This window comes from Alligator mississippiensis, chromosome 1, assembly GCF_030867095.1.
Source record: "Alligator mississippiensis isolate rAllMis1 chromosome 1, rAllMis1, whole genome shotgun sequence".
NCBI classification, from domain to species: Eukaryota; Metazoa; Chordata; order Crocodylia; family Alligatoridae; genus Alligator; species Alligator mississippiensis.
Window position 1 is genome coordinate 335,774,547 of NC_081824.1, and position 20,344 is coordinate 335,794,890.

Genomic DNA, 20,344 nt, shown 5'->3' on the forward strand with positions numbered 1-20,344 from the left:
ATCATTTTCCTTCATGCAATCAAGGACTTCTTGTCTCCAGTCAAGCAAGTACAATAACTTCCTATACTTGGCCAAGCACACCTGCAGCTTCTGCAGAATGCTTCATCCTGCTTCCCTGTGGGTCTGGCTTACTGTGATCACGTTTCTCCCCTGTGCCTGAATCAACAAGTTAACATATAAAATCTGGTATAAAGTGTCTTGAGGCGCTTGAGATAAAAAGTGCTTTCTCAAAGGGATATAGTATGGAACACTGGATATGGACAGAAGTGACAATTTTTACTCATTTTGGCCACAAAAAGCAGTTTATAGCTGTGAACAAACACAAGTGCACTGCTGCAGATGGCTTCAAAAGTGGCCAACTGGGTGAAAATGTGAACTCTTATGGCTAGGGACAGAAGTTGCACATAAACAGGTTTAAGTGATCAGAAACTGGTTTAAACCTGTAACAGAACAGAAGTTCAGTGCGCATAAACCAGTTTCAAAATGGCTGAAACTGGTTTGAGATAAACCTGCTTGAATGTAGTAATTAGACTTAACTGATTGAGCTCAAACCGGTTTGTGCAACTTCTGTCCCAGACCCCTCCCTGGCTTAAGGTAAACCAGATTCCCCCAGCATTCCAGCATGCTCGCCGGGCTCTCTGCTCCAGCAGAGCAGGGCTGGGCCCACCCTTCTGCTCCCTAGCTGGAGCAGACAAGCAGGGGCTGGGGCCTGGCCAGATGCTGGCCCCCAGAAGGGGGCAGGGAAGAGGCTTATTCTTCTCCCACTCCCCCCCCCCCCCCGCCCTGTCCACTGGCATGGACCTGCATTTCTCTGCTGGCTGTTCCAGTGGTGGGAGGCATGACCAGCCCCGGCAGCAGCCTGGAGTGACCTGGCCAGGGTGGGGGTTTAATTCTCTCCCTGTCCCACTGGCATGGACCTGATCTGGGGTTTGCTGGGTGTAGCCCCTTACTGACTGCTGCTGGGGCACAGCCAAATGCTGGCTGGCATGGCCCCAGGGGCAGAGACAGGGATTATTCCACCCTGTACCCCTACCAGCTTTGGGGGACCTCAGCTGTGGTCTGCGAGCCCTGACTGCCACCACTGCCACTTGCCGCTTGAGTGGAACAAGCGGCAGAATAACCCCCTCCTGTCCCCTCTGCCAGATGCCAGAAGAAGGGGGGAATAACACACCTCCCTGCCCCCTCACCTAAGGGCCCTGCCAGGTGGCCTCTGGTCAGGCCCCCGACCCTGCCCATTGGAGTGGCGAGGGGGCCAGGGCCCTATCAAGTGTCCAGGAAGTGCGACCCTCTTCCTGGTAGCGGGACCACAAACAAGTGGTCAGAGTTGCCATGGATTGCATAGGGTGAGTGGTGGCACCAGGACTAGGAGGGAGCCATAGCCCCCCAAGCCCTGCCAGTGCCGTGACTGCCGCTCACCCCATGCAGTCTGCAGTAGCTCTCCCCACCCCACAGCACGGCCCCCCTGCCTACAGCATGCCCCCCCCCTCACCCCTCAGGAAGAGGATTGTACTCCAGGATACCATGACAGGGGCTTCTGCCCCCATCATGGTCACCTCTTCTTGCTGCTCTGGGGTGTGGGCAGGGCAGGGCCAGAGGCCAGCTGCAGGGGGCAAGGAAAGGGGTTATTCTCTGCTCTGAGGTGAAGTGGGGGGGCTCCAATTTACCCACTCCACCCTCCAGCACTGGCTGGGGAGCCCCTAGAATTAGCTATGATTTTGGATATGTCATGAGAACCTTCTGTTTCATAGTAACCAGAAGGATCATTGAACAAATAAATCAAGGAAAAATGGACATAATGCACTGCTAATGCAATAAACAACAAGAAAGAAAGAAGGGGGGTGGGAATAATGTCTTTTCCCTTCCAAGCATGTCACTATATATAGAGATCTATGCAAAGCCCACATAAGCAGGGAAGAGAGAATAGAATTTACAAAACTCTTTAAGGACCTCATTATATGCATCTAACTAGAGTAGGATGTCATTCTGGGTGCTATAGAAGTTGCATCTTTGGATGGAGAAACAGAACAGTAAATTTCTTTGTCAAGTTTAAAACTTCCCAAGAGCAATAGATTGCATCTTCGAGACAATGCTAGTGCAAATCAACTGACAGACAACAAAATGGTATTTAAGTGCAACCTGTACAATCCAGCTTAATGATGTGAAGGTGTAGTCTTATCTTTATATTTAATATCCAAACATAGTTTCCCCTTAGGATAATAAACACCATGCCTATGCACAGAGCCAGATATCATAGAAAGTTTACTAAAATTCTACCAAATTTTCAGGTCTCTTTCATTTGGAAAAAAGAAGTGCCAAGCAGTCCAAGCTTGTTTGTTTATGTCCGTCTCAGAATCAGTCTATGAAATGTGTTTCAGTTGAATTTACAAAGGTATGTCCAGCTGTTCAAGCGTGCAGCTGCTTGTTTTCAGGGAATTACTAGATGAAATGAAATAAAACAGTCAGATCATATGTGAACAGCAACGTATTTTTTGTATGGTGTTTTTTAAGCCACTGCCAGTGTGATTCCAATGAATCATTCTTTTTCACTTGCAACTTTTTGTTAGCTTATGGCTGGCTGTGATGTGTTACAGTTATGGTTAATTTTAACAGTGGAATGACAGGGTATTCCACAGTCTGATTGTGTTATTAATTTTGTGTTTTCTTGATTATGACAGCTGGAAATTGTGAAAATGAAGGCCAAGAAGCTGTGAGGAAAATAAAAGAAGAAACTTTGAATGAAAAAGGTACTGTACTGTGTGCATTTGTAAAGCACCTACTGATTATATGGCAAGGCAGTTTTCTTCCTGAATTAGAGATGAATCATTTTTCATAGTACTTATGTGAAAACAAAATGAGGGTGTATTGGTCATATTTCTGGGAGGTGTGATGTTTTGGGAAATGATTTCCTTCTTCACTGTGTCTGAGTGTCTTTCAAGAGAAATCAAAGATATTTTTATGCAAAGGTTTACGTTTATACTTACTTTGGTCATTGAAATACTGCTGGCTGTAGGTTTTGCTGAGTCCCATGCTGGCTGCAGACGGTCACATATGTGTGTAAGGGTTTATATGTGGGCCAAGGATTCGGGCACTAGTCATTCTGAATTCAGGGAAGGAAGATGACAATTAATTGTGTTTTTCACTGCAGGACTTTAAAATTAATCCTTCCCGGAAAGAAATGGCCAATGAAAAAGGGTGGGAGAAAATAGAGAAGGGATTCTAAACATATGGGGTCCTGTAGAAGACTCCAGTTGGCACAGGACTAGAGCTCAAATACATTAGAAAGGTATTAACCCTCCCCCCTCCCCCCCTCACTTCCCCCCCCCCGCCAAAAAAAAAGAAATCTTTCAAGAGAAATAAACAAAACTGCCAGGAGTGAAAAGGAACAGCTTTTTTCTCTAGAACATATGGTTTAGGGTCTGAGACTGGGAGAGTATTGGTACCTTTGATCTGAAAAACTGTTTTTTTTACCACCCTTAGATATGTCTGAAAAAAACATTACTATTATGTCTTGAATGGCTAAATATGGAAGCTTGGAGCTTAATAAATTCATCCTGTGTAAAATGCATAATTTGTATCCATCAGAATCCTTGAAATTGCACCTATAGATGCATTTTTTAAAGTCTGGTAGAAGAATGAAGACATTTTAAGAATCTGGTAGCATTGGCTCATTACACTTCTAGTTTCAGGTTGTTTTTTTTTAGGGTTTTTTGTTTTTGTTGGGTATTATTTATTTATTTATTTTTAACGTTGCAATTTTCCAGTTTTTAAACCTTCATGCACTGGGAGCAAAGTTCTTCTGATCATGAAGGTAGGGTAACCATATTTCCAGTTTCAAAAGAGGACACCTGTCGGTCTGGCGGTGGGGTTGGGGGGAATAATATGATTGTGGTGAGGGGCACTGATATGCCCATGCCTTGCCCCTATCCCTCACTCCCAAGCCACAGCCCCCCCAGCCCTGCTGCTGCCCCTCATTCCTGACCCACAATACCCTGCCCACCCCCCCCTCCCCTGACCATGCTGGTGCCCCTCACCCACAGCCCTCTGGCACTGCTTGTTCCCTGTGCTCCCAACCCACAGTCACCACCCCCCACCCCTTCTGCTTCTCACTCCTGAGCCACAGCCCCACCAGGCCTTCTGGTGCCCCTCACTCCTGACCCTCATCCTGCCTCTACCCCCAGCACTGGAGCATCTCTAAGCTGCCCCGCCTCTGCAAGTAGGAGTACTAGCTCCAGTGCTGCTGACTGGTCCATGCAGCTCCCTGCTGCCCCCCAAAGGGCCCCTCTGCCACCTTCCCCTGCTGGAGTGGTAGGTGCCTCCTCCACCTCCCCATGCTGCAGCCCTGAAGCCTGGACAGGTTCCCCCAGAACCAGCAAACATCCACCCCCCTCACACACCCATCCCCTCCACATACACCTTCCCCAAGCCCTGGCCCTCCAACCTCCCCTCCCCCATAGACTTACCTGCATGCAGCTGCTGGGGATGCTCCTACCACCCTTCCTAGCTGCATGCCGGCCATGTATGTGTGTGCGAGCAGATACACGTGATGCCCTCTACCTCCAATTGCCCTCCCTCTGCTCCCTTCACCCCCAAGCAGCAATTTGCTAGGGCAAGCCAGGAAGTCCCAGGGAAAACTTTGATGCTGAGCAGAGCAAAATCCCCAACATTTGTTTAAAAAAAACACCTGCACAGAGGTGGGAGGACCCAAAAAGTGGGCATGTCTGAGAAAATCCAGGCGTATGGTAACTGTAATGAAGAAAACCCTAAAGCAGTCAGACAGAAAGTATTGTTCAGGCAAAGGAAGACTGGATTTTTTTACATCTGGAAATAATAACTAACAGCTTCACCAAGGAGCTTCCAGGAGTACTTTTGTGATATGATTTTTGGAGCATCCAAATGAGTGATCAAGTAGGAAAGTCAGAGAGGATTCTGGCTTTATTTCTGAGAAAAGGCATATTGCAAACTGTTCCTTGTGCAATTTGTGTTTGTGATTTTGTTGTGGAAGTTGTTGCATCCATTACTTTTATGTCCTGAAGCCACTGGGTGGTGTTCCTTGTATTTTCAAAGTGGTTTGTGATGACTCACTGAGAGTACTTCACTATACAATTTCTTGGAAAAAGTGGCACGTGCAGTATGATTGAACTCCACCCTCTTTAGGATCTTTGCAATTTCTGCTAAAATCTGATTCCATTTAGTGCCTGTTTAATAATCATTGTTGTGCTGTTTGAAATAATTAAAGTAATTTTTAGCACAACAATGACTAAAATTTGATTTTTATGATTTCTGTTAATATTTACCCATAGATTTGAATTCATATACATTAGTTAAAAGCATCATAAATTAAAATTTAAGAATCATAAAATGGCTAGAGCAATTATCATTTTTTCTAAACCTTTTACTACAATTTTCATTTGTGAGAGAGACCAAAATCACTTTGACTGAATTTTATAGGTAGATTTGTACCAATTTGAATACATATTTATCCCATGTATGTGATTGTAGAAATTCCTGGCATTCTAATCAAAAGTCACTTCATAAATGAAACTCTGATTTTGACTGATAAACCCTTCAACCTACATTTGGTAGAACACTTTGACACAATAAGCTGAGACTGTATCTAAAGATGATATATCTGTCTGACTTTTATACATAGAAAGTTTGGCCTGTATTTCAGCTCTAATGATTTAAGAGACCTCAGTAATTTTAGATCCTGACTGGTCTGGAATATGGAAAATTATGTATTTAATTCTGAAAATGTGACATTGAGGAGTACTTTTATTTATAGCTACTGTATGTTGTACAAATAGACCTAGAATAGTGATTCCCATTTTTGTTGTATGCTGGGCAAACTTTAAGTCCAAGACCAGCCATTATAATTGAATTTCTTTGGCATTTGTGACATCTAGTGTGGGGATTGTGACCTGAAATAGAACCTTTAGCCCTACTGTAGGATCCATCTTTGTTACAATAATCACTCTGTATTCATGAGATTTCCATGTGAATGGTTAGAAGTATGAGGTCTTCATAACCTTCCAAATAGGACCATTGAAACAAAAGCATTGAGGGAGGTAAGGGAGAATAATATTTGCGATGGATAATAAACAGAAAGGGAAAAATTGTGGCCCACGGAGGTGAATGGCAGAGCTTTCACTGATTACAGCTGGGTCAGGATTTCATTGGAAGTATGTGATGTAAATAGGTTTCTTTTTGGTTTGTTTGCTCTTCTTTATACACACGTGCGTGCGTGCATGCGTGTGTGCGTGCGTGTGTGTGTGTGTGTGTAAAAACCCTGTTCTGTTCCATCCCCCCCACTTAAAAATATCAAAAATATCAAGCCTAGTCTTCCCTAATTTGGCTGAAAGATGTTGGGGTAGTCTGGTGAAAGCTTATTGTAAAAGCCAGGACTACTGTCTGAAAGCTGGGCAGGGGGGAATAGTACCTCTGGATTGATGGCATATTTTAAGACACATTAATCAATATGCTTTGTGCTACTCTGGCAGCAGACACATGCTCAGCATCTGAGTCATTGGAGTGGTCTGTCTGCTGACTTAGGGCGGTCATACTTCCTGGGGTTTACATTCAGATTATACTGCCAAATAAGGGATGGAAATTATTCTTAAAAAAAAAATTTCAATATCCCACAATCAACCACAATCAGTGAGGCTCTACTTTGAGTGCTATAGAAATGCATATAAAGAAATGCTCCAAGAACTTATTATGTAAGAAGTTAAGGAAAGCCTAGAATCTTCAGCAACTGATCTTTTAGGAACATAAGCTTGTTGGAAAGAAGTCCCCATCTGTGTTGATGGTCAAGACAGCAACTGTCACAACATACTAGAAACTGTACTTGGGTCCAGAGCTAAAAGTACAATTCTCTCTATGGCTTGGGCTGAGGAGCTAAGACTCTCTGGATGAGGTTGCAGGAGACTCATTGTTTATAGACAAGGTACAAGAGAGGGCTATGTGACACAGTCGTTAGTGGGCTTCATTGGTAATTGATTTTTTCAAACTTTTGGATGAATGTAGAATAGATTACATGATGCCTGTGGAGTTACTCCATAGTTTGAGAGTAGAATTTGACCCAGCCACTTTGCTATTTGTCACATGTGAACCTGGCCTACTGTTTCTTTGCTATTACTTTGAAATAGTCATATAAGTATTATGAGCTGGAGAAGGCTGTATGTCAACAGTCAAAAACTGCAATTTAAGGCATTTATCTACTGCATGATGATAGTGTTGGTTATCTTGGCAATCTTCTGCATACTTAACTTTCAAGCATTCTAGGAATGGGACTACGAACTGGGACTAGGAAACTGGGAGCTTCTTAATGTTTGGCATGAATGCTATTTATTTACTCACCTGAATGTCACATCCCAAAAGAGAAGGAAAATGTTTTTTCTTATTAGTAGGAAATCTTGAGGGATATCCCTTTGAGCCAGTGGAGGAGGCTGTGGGGCGGGGTAGAAGGGAAGTATGTGGAATAGGTGACTGTTATTTATCAAAGTACTTCACAGTTATGGGATTACCCATCATTAAAATTGGAAATGCCTACTCCTGATAAAATTACCTTTCTATTAATATACGGACAATTTTGTAAGTGTAAGGGACGAGTGAAGAATGTTCTCCCCTCCCTTGCATTCCTTGTATACAGCCAATAGGGATCTCTACACTTAGCAGAGTACATGTCCTACCACTTGACAGCGTTAGCCATCCTGTAGAATTGTAGGAGGAGCCAGGTTAGATGCTTGCATGCAGCTCTCACCATCTGAAGGATGGATGAAGGTACCGTCCTTCTCTGGTGTGGCCGAGACCCATTAGCTGATCGATGGTTATTACTAATATAAGAAATCCTTCACCTGTGATAGAGCAAGTCTTTATTTTCTCTGTCTGCCACAGCTTCAGAGAAACCTGAGGAAGAATGTCTTGCATTTGATAACTTGTCTAACTTTATCTCAAATACATAGTTGGTCAAATAAAAGAGATGACCTTAACACATACTTGCTGCTTCCATAATCACTGGACCAACACAGCTACACCACTCGTATAGTACATTTTCAAATGAAAATCCAGTCAATTCGATGCTGCTTATATTCCATGTGTTAGGATCATGTTTTAATCTGAATTAGTTGTCACAATAAATGTTGGGAGAGTATGAGCAGTTGTTCCAGTACAAACCATCATGGAATGCTTGAGGACTCTTGTTCCTGGAGGGCCAATTCCTGGAGCCATGCAGTTTTGCTCTTAATGTGTCTTGCTTACTGTGCTTACCCCTCAACTTTTCTGCCATGCCTTGATCTTGTACATTAAAGGTAGGGTCATTGGTCATATATAGTGGCCCTTGTGAGCAGCACATACTGTAGTTGTTTTCACCCCTTCACCCTTTCCACACGCCAACTATATTTCCAGGTGGGTGGCACACCCTGTCACCCAATATGAGGGTCCCAGGTAGTCAGCACAATGTGAGTGCCTTAGGTACCAGGTTCACCAAGAACTCATTAAGTCCTTCAGGTAATGGATAAATTAATTTTCCAAATAAAATAATTTTTTTACATGATTCTGCATCAGTTCATGGGCTACTAGTCCACGCAGACTCACCATGTCAGTTCATTAATTCCATCCACTCGTAAGTAAATCAAGTCTTCTATAAATAAATAGTTCAAGTGCCTCTATATCAATTTAAGGTTCAGTTTACCAAGCACATTAATTTCTCTCATTAACTTAAACTGACTCACATGGCCCCAGAGTCCACTTGGGGAGAGAGAGAAAAAAGAAAAAAAATCAATAAACAGAGTGTCCATCTTGCCCTAAGTTTTGTGCATCACTTATGCTTTCCAGCTGGGCAATTCCCTCCAAGCCAGGCCGCTGTAACTGCTGTACCAGGCAGGATCCCTGGTATTCTGCTCCTGCCATTCCTTTCAGGCATCAGGCCCTCTGAAGCTGAAAGTCCCTCTGGGCTTTCAGTCTGGGAAGATGGTCTCTTCCCATGCTCTGGCAACACTTGCCAGTGCCTTGCTGCCACCATGCTCCTTGCACTGTCTCTCTGCTTCCTCCCTGACTGCTGTTGTTGGCACAGGACACCCAGATATGGCATCAGCTCAGGCACGTCTGCCAATTCGCACAGAGCACAAACTCACAAAACAGGGCTGATGCTGTGTTCCCTGCTCCATTGTCACCACTCCTGCTGACACATGGAGACCATCTCCTGCCATTTAGAGGCTTTCCTTCAGTCCCCTGAAACCACCAGGGACATCTCTCGGGGACTTGCCCCTCTGGTACCGCTCCATGAGGTACTACCCCCTATTACACTGAGATCAATCACAGTCCTCTCCTTTTCAAGATGTTTACGATTTTAATTTGTTGTTTCCCTGATTTTTCTCCCTAACTTTTACATTTCCCCCTTGACACCTAGTTGCTATAACTTCAGTTCCCACACTGCAGCTGAGAACTTCCCTTGATATTGTGCTAAGTGGAAAAACATATTTACACATAAGCTTTTGGTAATTTCTGATTTCATCCACAGTCATGCATATGACAGAGCTTCAAATGATGTTAATGTATCAGTTTATTGTATTTGTTTCTTTATACTTTACAGGCCAACATCAGCTTTCATTTTCACAGAAGTAAATCCAGAGTAACTAGTCAAGAGAGTTATTCTATATTTTTCTGGTGTTATTAAGAAGAGAATTAGTCTCAAAGACTTTAGCAACAGAAGCCTATAAATTGCTAGGAATCAATGGGCTTCATACCTTTAGAAACCATTCAGTACTTAGTAACTACAAGCGAAGTTGAATGAACATACTTTTCTACTTCCACAATTAGATTGTCAGTATGGTGCTTTCTAGCCTCCAGCTAGATACCATTGATTAATATTAAGAATACAAGTAAATATTTTAACAAATCAGAGGTAAAATTATATATACAGACATATTCTCAGCTTCTTACAATTTTATGATTCAGAGATAAGCAACGAATTGCCCTAGATCTTTCTGAAAATAGCTTCTCTGAAAGATTCTTGCTGCAGCTACAGCATTTCTCTTGGTCTGTTCCAAACATCTTGGCGTTGTTGCCTGCACTAACATGGCTTCTGATTTCTGAATGAATCCAACATAGAAGTACCAATTGATTTTATTATTGGTGCATTAACACGGGTACTAAAATTGCTGCAGGTCAAATTCTGCCCTCAGTCACACCTGTGCATGTCTACTCAATGCTTGCGGGGTTCCCAAAGGAAGGAAAGCTTCCAGGCTAAGAGGATGGCAGGACAGTACGTAAATGTATAGGGATTTTCTGTTTTGATGTTTAATGTCAGGTGCAATAACCCTGCAAAGACATGCAGAAATAGTCTTGCTGTGTTCTTCTAAAGTTAAATCAACTGTTTCCATTAGTTACAAGGAAAACTGGTACATTTAAACCTGTAACTCTTTATAGGTCGGGGGGGGGGGGGGGGAATACAATGGGTTTTAAGAGCCTTTTGGTAATAGCAAAGGAATAGAGAAGAAGCCGTGGAACCCCTTATGTTACTCACCTTGAAGTTAAAGACCCCTGCTGTAGCCGAACCAGGGCATACATCAAATTCTCTGATGGGAGAAATATTTTAGGAAATAAATATTTCAGCACATCAAATGCCCTGCCTTTTAATCCATTTTACATTGCACTGTAATGTGAAAATTAGCTTATATTCAACAAGTCTGTCTCCTCATACGGTGTTGCCCTCCTTTGAATTTTAAATGCATCATTTTTTTTTGAGTTAATGTGTCATGCCATTTAAAATAACTTCAGAATTTTCTACTTTTCCATGATTCGTTTAAATCATCTCAGAAATTAAGATGTCACATTAATAGGGTGGCAGTGCAAACATTAATAGTGTTATGAATATGGTTCATAGAGAGAAAGATTAGATGTAGATCTGGAGAAGAGAGATAGAGGCAGAGTCTTTCAAATATATAATGTATTTAAAATGCATGCACAGGCTATGCCCATCCATTTCTGTAATTCCCATTTCCATTGGAAATGTGAAACAAAATTTGTTAGCAAGCTTTGCTAGGAGCAAACCTGATTTTCATTTATTTGTTTATTTTTTCCTAATTAAAACATTAAATAAAATGAAATACACCAAGATAAATGAAGAGCACGGGTGTAGCAGTAGCAGAGTAACAAAGATGTTACTCTGATGTTTCAAATGTTTTGTGTTACCCTTACTGTCTTATCCTGCCCCAATGAAACCAAATCTTAGAATTTTAATAACTGTGCAGTCTTACTAAAAATGTACTAGAAAAAAAGCAATTAAAAAATGCTAGCCCTGAGAATACTCCTGTTTCACCCTTTACACAGTTTTGATCCTTGGAGGTCTGGTATCAGACATATGTCTTAATAGTGATGGGACTTGATTTGACACCCTCCAAAACCTGTCACTCTTTTTGCATATGTGAGAACTTAGTCACAAGCAGACGATGAGAGAGTGTCTCAGATCCTGCCTCTCCAGGACAAAATTTTTATTGGGTCCCAAAAAACAGAAAAAAGAAAAGGCATTTCCCTCTCACTGTAATCCTTCTATCTCCTCCTTGGTTATATTAGGTTCATATTTTTTAGATATTCTTTGCTACCACAAGAAACAAAACTTAAATTCTGTGGCTGAAATTCAGAATTAGTGTGAATTTCATGGAAACCAAAATAATTCTATTTTACTGAGGCTTAATACTTTATCCCTGAAGGGTGAGGTGAATATTCAAAACCTGGCTGAATATATATGTAATAAATAAAGCTCATTGGCCTATAAGCTCTTTGAGGGTGGGCTATGCTTTTGTTCTGGGTTTGTAAAATGCATGTTACAATAGGATGTGATCTGTGACTGAGGCTCCTAGGCTTCTTACTACCACAATAGGAAATGACAATACATTCCAAATAAAATAGTCTTTGGAGGCTGTCAGAAGGACTCTGTAGAGGAGCGTTTTCTTTCCCAGCTTGAAGAAACAGATATGTATATAGCTTTTAGGAGAAGAGAAGCTGGAGCGCACAGAGTAACAATGTTGGAATACGTGCACGGTGGGTGAATGTGGGAGAAAGGGCGAGAAAGTATTGCCAATGGTTTCACCTTTGTGGTGGGAAGAAAGTACCTTCTTTTCCCTTTGAACAGGAAGTCTGAGTTAGTCAGTCTACATTTATTAAGGGCTTTTTTTTTTCATTTTAAATAAAAAACGTTTTCAAAGTTAAATGAAATATAACACTTGTCTCACTTCTGATCTCTTAATGACTGCTGCACTTCTACATTTTTATCTAACAGTTTGAAGATTTGCAAGAAATCTATGATAGTTGAGCCTTCATTTTGCAGTGTTTTGTGGTACCTTTGACCATAAGATTCCGTCATAAGAGAAAAGCCTGCTAATGGGACTCATAGGTCCTTGACATCTAACATGAGTTGCGTTAGATTCCTAATATTAATGTCTGGATTTGCATTTTTGCTGTTTCATTCTGGGTGCGGTGATGTCAACCATCACAAGTACCTGATTTATTTCCCTTTCATAGTCTTCAGCCATGTCTTAGTCCTTTATTTAACATTCTGTCTGCCACTATATTCTCTAACCAAGATTACTATTGATTTCATGCTGCTTGAGAGGAGTAACTCTTCAAAACCTATGAGACTCAAGGTGACAAAATAAATCAAATCATCTTTCAAACATTTTGTTTGACCTAGTTGAAAAATAATCCTTGGCAGTGTTATCTCCCAAATATGAAACTTTATAGGTCTGTGTGTGGGAGTGGTACCTGCATGGCTAGGAATCTGATTTTTGTCTTTTATGAGTTGTCTTTCACTCTACTCAGCTCAGACTTGCATCTACAGTTTTGGGTTTTTATAGGTTCTAAACTTTCTAGAACATAGACCTTATTAAACAGTACAGTTTTCAGGTTTTCTGTCCTGGAATCTGGTGACATATAAGAAAGCCTGTTGCCTGAATGATAGGTAGAAAAGGGAATAGAGTATTTTCAATAAGAAAGATAAGCATTTCCTCAGGTTTAATCACACACTGAAGTGGGGTTGTATGAAATATGTACATTGCATGCTGAAACCAGGCAACATCCACTTTTGGGTTATATCAGTGGTACTAAAGCTTTTAGCCCTGCAGGCCAAATGAGTGGCATGGAGCAGTCCATATGTCCACATAGGGCCCAGTGTGGCCTCTGCTGACCCCCATACACTGGGATCAGTCCCCATACCAGACCAGCACAGTGGGATCGGGCCCTGGGCCCCTGCTTATGGGGATCAGACCCACACATGCCAGGATTGGACTTGGGGCCCCTGCTTACTGGGATCAGACCCCACATGTCATGATCAGGCCCAGGGCCTCGTGCTGGCCCTGCCTGATGCCACACACCAGGATCGGGAAACCAATCTAGTGCACAGGTAAGGTGGCCGTCATAGAGGACATTCTGGTTTTCTGCTACTCTGTCCTCTATTGATACAAAACCAGATACCTTTATGTCCTCTAAATAGAGGACATATTGAAACTACTCTCTTTGCTTTTGTCCCTATCTAAATAGAGGACATAAAGGCATCCTGTTTTGTATCAATAGAGGACAGAGGACACCTGGACTGTCCTCTATGCACAAGGCCCAGGGCCCCCTACAGGTGCAGAAATTTGGCAGCAGGGGAACAATGCCACAACTCCCCTGCTGCCAAATTTTCCAACCAGTGGGGAGCCCTGTGGGCTGCATAACACAGTGCAGGGGGCAGGATCTGGCCCACAAGCTGGGGAAGAGCACCCCTGGCTTACATCGTACACTTGAAATTCAGACCACAGTTGTTAAAGTATTGTGCATCTATTTTTTGACAAAAATTCACTGTGTTGATGTTAAAACTGCTCATGGAGATGCATCTGTTTTGAGAGGAAGGTATACTAGAGACAGAGACAGAGACAGACTCACCCTTTGTAGCTGAGAGAAGGAAGGAAACAATATTCTGTAACCACATGGTAAGGGCACTAGCTTAGAATGTGCAGATGAAGTTCAAGTCTTTCTTCTTCCTGCCTGCTTGTCTGTCTTCCTGCTTGCCTTTCTTCTCCTTACAATCTATCGAGTAACAAATTGAACATTTAAAGATGCATCTAATCTCCAAAGACAGATGTCTACTTTTCATCAACAGTTCTCCCTTAATCTAAGTTAGTGTCCGCAGAAGAAAGTCCTGTGTCCCTTTCTTCTCTTCCTTTTGGCTTCTGACAGTCTCTTCCATTTCATAGTCAAAGAAAGAAGGAGTTTCTGACTTCTTAAATCTTTGTTATAAAAATATTAAAAGCAAAAGTTAAAAGTGCACAAATGTATTGCGCTCCCAAGGGCTGACATGAAATACTTGTCACCAACAAAAACATCGTATCACCAAAGAATTAATTCCCCTTCCCTCTTCATGGTGTTGCATATTTAGGACTAGCTGTCACACTTCGCAGAGTGCCCCCTCAATGCCTAGCATGACACAAACTGGGCTACATTTTATTGCAAGGTGATGTGTCCAAGTTCAAATGTGACATGCACCCAGATGAAGAATTGGAAGAGTTAGAGGGCACCATCAGATTTGGCTACTGTGAACTAGTTTCTGCAGCTTTTAAGAGTTGGAATTTTGACCTAACCAAGTAGGATATGGACCAAGGAAGCAATGAGGCTTCAGAGACTTGGCTTGGTACCAGAATTTTCTCAAATTCTGTCAAATTTCTCCTGAGATTTACCTTTCTTTCAGTCTGTTGAAGAAGTGTCTCAGTTGCATGTATTGGAAAACTAATATATTAATGCCCCTTGTGATACATTCAGGGATGTATTTGGTAGCCGTATTGGTCTGAAACAAAAAGAAATGCACAATTCTAGAGCTCTTGGTTCAGAAATGATACCTTTTATGAGACCAACTAAGAAATAAAAAAAAAATTGTCTTTGTCTGTTGTCTCTAGTGTGTTATGGAATAGAGAAAATCCCACACAATTTACTGATTCGTTTTGATGCACTGGCTGGGGGAGTAGTTAGCTGAGTGCACGATTTCACAATGATTACACACTTAATTTATACAACACAATTTTATTTTAAAACTCTTTGCTATGCATATAACACTGCTTAGCCTTAAGAAACACAACAAACATTAAGAACACAATAATTACATATATCAGAAACAATGCTCCGAATGCACTTCCTTCCCAAACAATGCTATAAGAATTAGTATTATAAAAACAACTACAATTACAACTAAAAGTTACATTTGAATCAATACTATTATTTTTCATATTATACTTACAATCCTAGAATTCCAAGAAGCCAAGTACCAAAATATGGTTTCATTCCTCAGTAGTATGATTCAATGGGTTGGCCTCAGTAGTACAGTTCAATGGGCTCGCCTCAGCAATACAATTCAATGGGCTGGCCTCAACAGTGATAGGACTAAGTCCCCTTCCTTCAGTCCCTTTCGGGCGTTCTGCAGCTTCAGTGTGAACTAAGAGATTCATGTTCACGGAGAGGGTGGTTCAGGTGATCAGTCTGATCCGGGCTACACATGCGATTCTTCCTTTGTTGTTCTGCAAGTGAAGTCACCTCCAAATTGGGACAGTAGGTTACAGTTTTTATTGAGCGAGCTGCCGTCAATGGGCTCCTCCTACTCAAGCCTGTCACTACTCCCAAATTTGGGCTCGGATCTTACTCAACAGATTCTTTTGCCTTGTTGAGCATTTTAAATTACCTTTGGGAAACTTCCATATCACTGCAAATGCCCTTTTCTTACCAATCTGGTCAAAAGGCCTTAGGGTTTGATCTCTCGGAACTCAGAATATTTGGTCTCTTTGTAAAAGACTTCTAAAGATAAAATTCAAATAAAGACTTTAAACAAAGTCAGGACCTTTTGCTCGTAGTCCCAAAACAATGAGCTAGATAAGGAGATATATCTTATCTTCTTCCTGAAACTGGCTAATGGGCAACCTTTACAAACATTCAAACTATTTCATTCAATATAACGTCTGTAAGCTTTCAGGCTCACATACTCTTCATCAGGATCAGGGAAAATTAAAGATGGTAAAAAGTCCCCATAGGTAGGAAATAAACTTCATTTTTGCATAGAGGAAGCTGAAGATGCCAGTCTATCCCTCTGGATCCATGAGAGTGTCTTTGTGAGGTGCTCTTTGTTGTGCAGATCCGGCAGGATTCTTTGTGATGCACTGTATTTTTTGTTAAGATCCAAATACGTTTTCTTGGAATAACTGTCCAATTTTTTTATACCACTGTGTACCCAGATATGGATTTTCCTAATAAATTATTAGGATTAAAGTCAGTATTATTATGTTAAACCAGATTTTTTCATCCAAGATCACACTGGAATAGCCAGAACAGGGATTTAAACCTGGGTTTCTTACATCCTAAGCCACTGCAACACTAGTACTCTCTCCCTCAAAATGTTCAGAACCATGTTTTCAAGAACTTTCTGAAGTCAAAGCTTAGAATTAGCTATAAAAAAATGTTTCAACACATTTCCATTTTTGCAAAAATCTTTTACAGATTTTGTTTCCCCAGTTGTCCATAAATAGCAACTTGATAGTAACATTTTCAAATTAGTGAGTCCAGTTTCAATCAGATCAGACTACTTTAAGGGTTATACACTGAAAATCAGTCTATTTAAGGTTTATACATGGATAGCTTTAGTGCAAACTAAGACAAGCTCAGTTTTGTTAGTAGTATTTATTTTATGAGGCTTTGGGTTTGAACCCAAAACTCAAAGCAAATCTTGCGTGCTATGAACTCATATTTATTAAAAATGAAAAAAATGGACAGATGGAATGAAAAATGCCAGAAATTGTTCTCATTTGTTGTAGAATCTGCACATCTCCTAGAAAGCTTAATATAGTGACTAGCAGTTCTGAAAATGTTACCGTATTTACCCAAATCCAAGACCACTCTGAATTTCAGATCTACCTCCAATTGTTAGATTTTCCACAAGGAAAATTTATAAAATTGTTATAATTTTCCATGTATACAATCTTATTATTGGAGGGTGCTCTTAAATGGAGGGCTCATCCTCCTTCCATCACCACTCCTCCTACCACCAGTGAAGAAAGAAGTGGCAGTAGGCAGGCAGTGGGAGGGTTGGCAGCAAGGGGACAAGCAGTGGGAGGGCAGGTGGTAGGGGGCAAGTAGTAGGGGGTTAAGCAGCCTGCCCCCTGACCCTTCCCCCCACACACCTTGCCCACTTGTGCCTCTCCCCACACTACTTGCAAGGACAAGCCTCCCTGCCCCTTGCCCCTCTTCCATGCCTCTCCCCCCCTCCCTCCCCGGTACTTGCCATCCCCTAGTGCCTGCTCCCTGCCACATCCTTTGCCTCCCTGCCTGCCTCCAGCTCCCCCACTGCTTACCCTCTGGCTGACACCACTCCAGCATGGTTGTGACAGAACCAGTTGGGCCCAGAAGCAACAGGTGTGGTGACACACACTGGCTTTGAAGCCAGAGCTGAAGCCACCCCTGCTGCCTGCCCCCTCCCCACTGCTCTATACTTGAATTCAGGACAAGGAGCTTTTCCCAATGATAAATGGGGAGAAAAACTTGTCTTGGATTTGAGTGAATATGATAAATTGACCTAACTGGTAAAGTGGCAAAGGGCAGATCTCAAAGTATGCGTTCTGGTGCCAACCAGGTCTGAGAATTTCCAATGCATAAGATGCTATATTTTGACTCTTTACTTAAATTTTTATATTACCCTTTTTATGGTCATGCTGCTTTGAAACAACCCCCCCCCCAACAAAAGACAAAAAAACCCCAAACAATGCCTCCCCCCACTATTTTAACATTTCCTAGCTTTTTTATTATTGAAAGTGTTTAGAAGTTGGCAGTGAATGGATTAATTCCCTTTCTTTAGCTACAAGAACCATACATAGCTGCCTGACCTGAACCCAGGGAATTGTAAGACCAGCTGTGGGGAATTAATTAATTTCCTCCAGCATATGGTATAAAGCATGATCTAGGAGTTTGGGCTCTGTCTGATATTGAGAGTCAGAAAAGAAGGTTGTGTGGGAAGTGGTCTGGAACTGAGGACTAACATTTGTAGGTTAGATTTTGTGTACAACCAATCTCGCTGTGGCCATGGACAGGCATTAATTTCTAGCCAGAAAACCAGCGTGGGAACTGGAGCATACGTGCATTCTAGCATCCTGGCTAGAGAGCTACACAGGCAGGCTCCCTGGCAAGGGGCACTAGAGGCCTGTTCCTTGGGTCAACCCTTCCCTTACGGGAGCTTACTGATCTGCAGCCTGCCTTCTCCCCTGCCTGGGATGAGGACAGGCTGTCAATAGGCTGAAGGCATGGGGAAATGGCCCCAGAAAGGGCCTCCCTGAGCCTGGTTCTTGGCCCCATCAACTTTTAAATCACAATCTGTGCCACCAACTGAGCCTTCCTGGCCTACTTCCACCTGCCCCCAGCTTTACCTCACTGCCTCTGCAGCCCAGCTCCTGGTGCCCAGCGCCAGGAGTCTTACCATAATAGTACAGCTGTCTTCCACTCACCCCTCCACCCAGTTTGGACCAGAGGAATGCGGGGAAGGGTGGACGGGGAAGTTCTCTCTTGTAGGAGAAGTTTCCAGCTACCGGAGAATGCCACATCCCTCTCCCACCAGTTGTTTGATTGAAGGGGGTGCGGGAAATTTTCCAAGGAAATTTTGGCTGTCTGTCCCTTAAAAGGTTGGGGGAAGAACAGAGAGAGGACTGTGGGATATTGGGTTTCTTTCTGCCCTGAGACAAGTATACAGCTGTTCAAGTTAGATAAGGAGGAGGGAAATCATCCTGGCAGACTTGGGGAGCCAGTTCTCTTCTGCAAGAAACGTTTGAATGCCTGTACATTCTTTCTCTGTGCCAGGAGAAAGTCTCTTCTCCTGGTCAAAAATGTAATGCCTATTTGTAGCCTATTTCTCCTGCAAAACTGGTCAGCAAAGATGCAGGTTGTTCTGAACGACATCACAGAAACTGTAGAGACTTTGACATCTAGCCATGTGGGACAGCTTGCAAAGTTTGGGCTTTCATTAATTCCTTCTGTTGTCTGTACCAGTATGCCATATGAGAGAGGACGGAAAATCACGTATGAAATTAGAAAATATGGAAAAATCAATTTAAAAAACTGGCAGGAAATAAGGGTGAGCATCATACTTAAAATATCTTGCAAATCTTTTTTCTTTTTTTTAGACCAGCTTGGTTTCAGGGTGACAGTCTTCTTGAGCATTATTCCAGAAACACAGGCTTCAAACAGATAGGAATTAAGCCTTTAAAATGTAAGTGCTCTGACCAATGCCTAGCAAAGAGAAAAGAAAAGGTAGCTTTTTTTTCATTAGTATTAATTGCTCTGTTATAGCCAGATGTCAGAGGGATACTACATCACTGTGGGAGGTAGATTTACATTGCTGGGAAAGGGGTGGAGGGAGGGGAGGAATCATTAAAATGTAAATCCAATAAAAATATCAATTTCTTATTTTAACATTGTGAAATTGGTCTATTAAGCACATACATAATTTCAGATTATTTAGGTATTTTGTTTTATGGTAATATCCAAGTCAGAATTAGGGGCATGCAGCACCAATTAAGGCAAGTCATGGCCTCTGTCCCTAATTGCTCACAATCAAAATACACAAGAGAGCAGAAAAAGAATATACCAAGCAAATAGTATGGGCTGAAAGAGAGGTGAACAACACAAGTTTAGTCCCATATTCTTTTTTTGAAATGGTTGTTTTTAATTGTAATTTTAAATCTGCATGGAAGTAATGAACTAATACCAAAAGGTAGTAAGAAAGAGACTAAGGACACTAAGGGTATGACCCCGTGAGTGGGAATGTGCACTTCCCAGGGACAAGTAGCAGTGGTACATAGTTGCGGCAAATTGCACTGGGTGGGGTAGGGGAGGCTGGGGTCAGTACAGGGCTGCAGCCACTGCAATCTAGGAGCATGGAGCCTGGCTGGCAGCTGGAGCATGGCTTTGCCCAGCCAGACTCCAGTTTTGGGCAACGCATACTGCTGCCGCATGTTGCACCACCTTTTTTGGCAAGGTTTATTTACATATTGGGATTTCCTGGTATCTAATTTTGCCACTGCACTCCAAATATACAATGTGGAGAATACATTAACGTGCACCGCATAGATTTTACAGCATCTCCAAAGGCTTTGAGATGCTACAAACCACACATTCCTGTTTGTGGGGTTGTGGCATAAGGGAGTAAGAGGGAGGGTGCAAAGAAGGGAGGAGAGAAGGATGGAAGGTTGAATGAGGTAAACCTGGAGAGGGGTAGGAGGAGGCTGGAAGAGTCACATCTGTGATTTAATGACACCTATGATTTTTCAGATTTGTGGAGGCCCAAGGTTGA

At 42.2% G+C, this 20,344-nt stretch overlaps 1 protein-coding gene across 2 annotated transcripts in view; it reads left to right on the forward strand.

The window, feature by feature from the left end:
* The window catches only part of DHRSX (dehydrogenase/reductase X-linked), a 255,325-nt gene that overhangs the window by 68,075 nt on the left and 166,906 nt on the right, over positions 1-20,344 (forward strand). For both annotated transcript variants that reach the window (XM_019485425.2, XM_059720939.1), the window contains one exon: positions 2,676-2,744. In XM_019485425.2, coding sequence (XP_019340970.1) covers positions 2,676-2,744 — 69 coding nt within the window. The remainder of the gene's footprint in view (positions 1-2,675; positions 2,745-20,344) is intronic.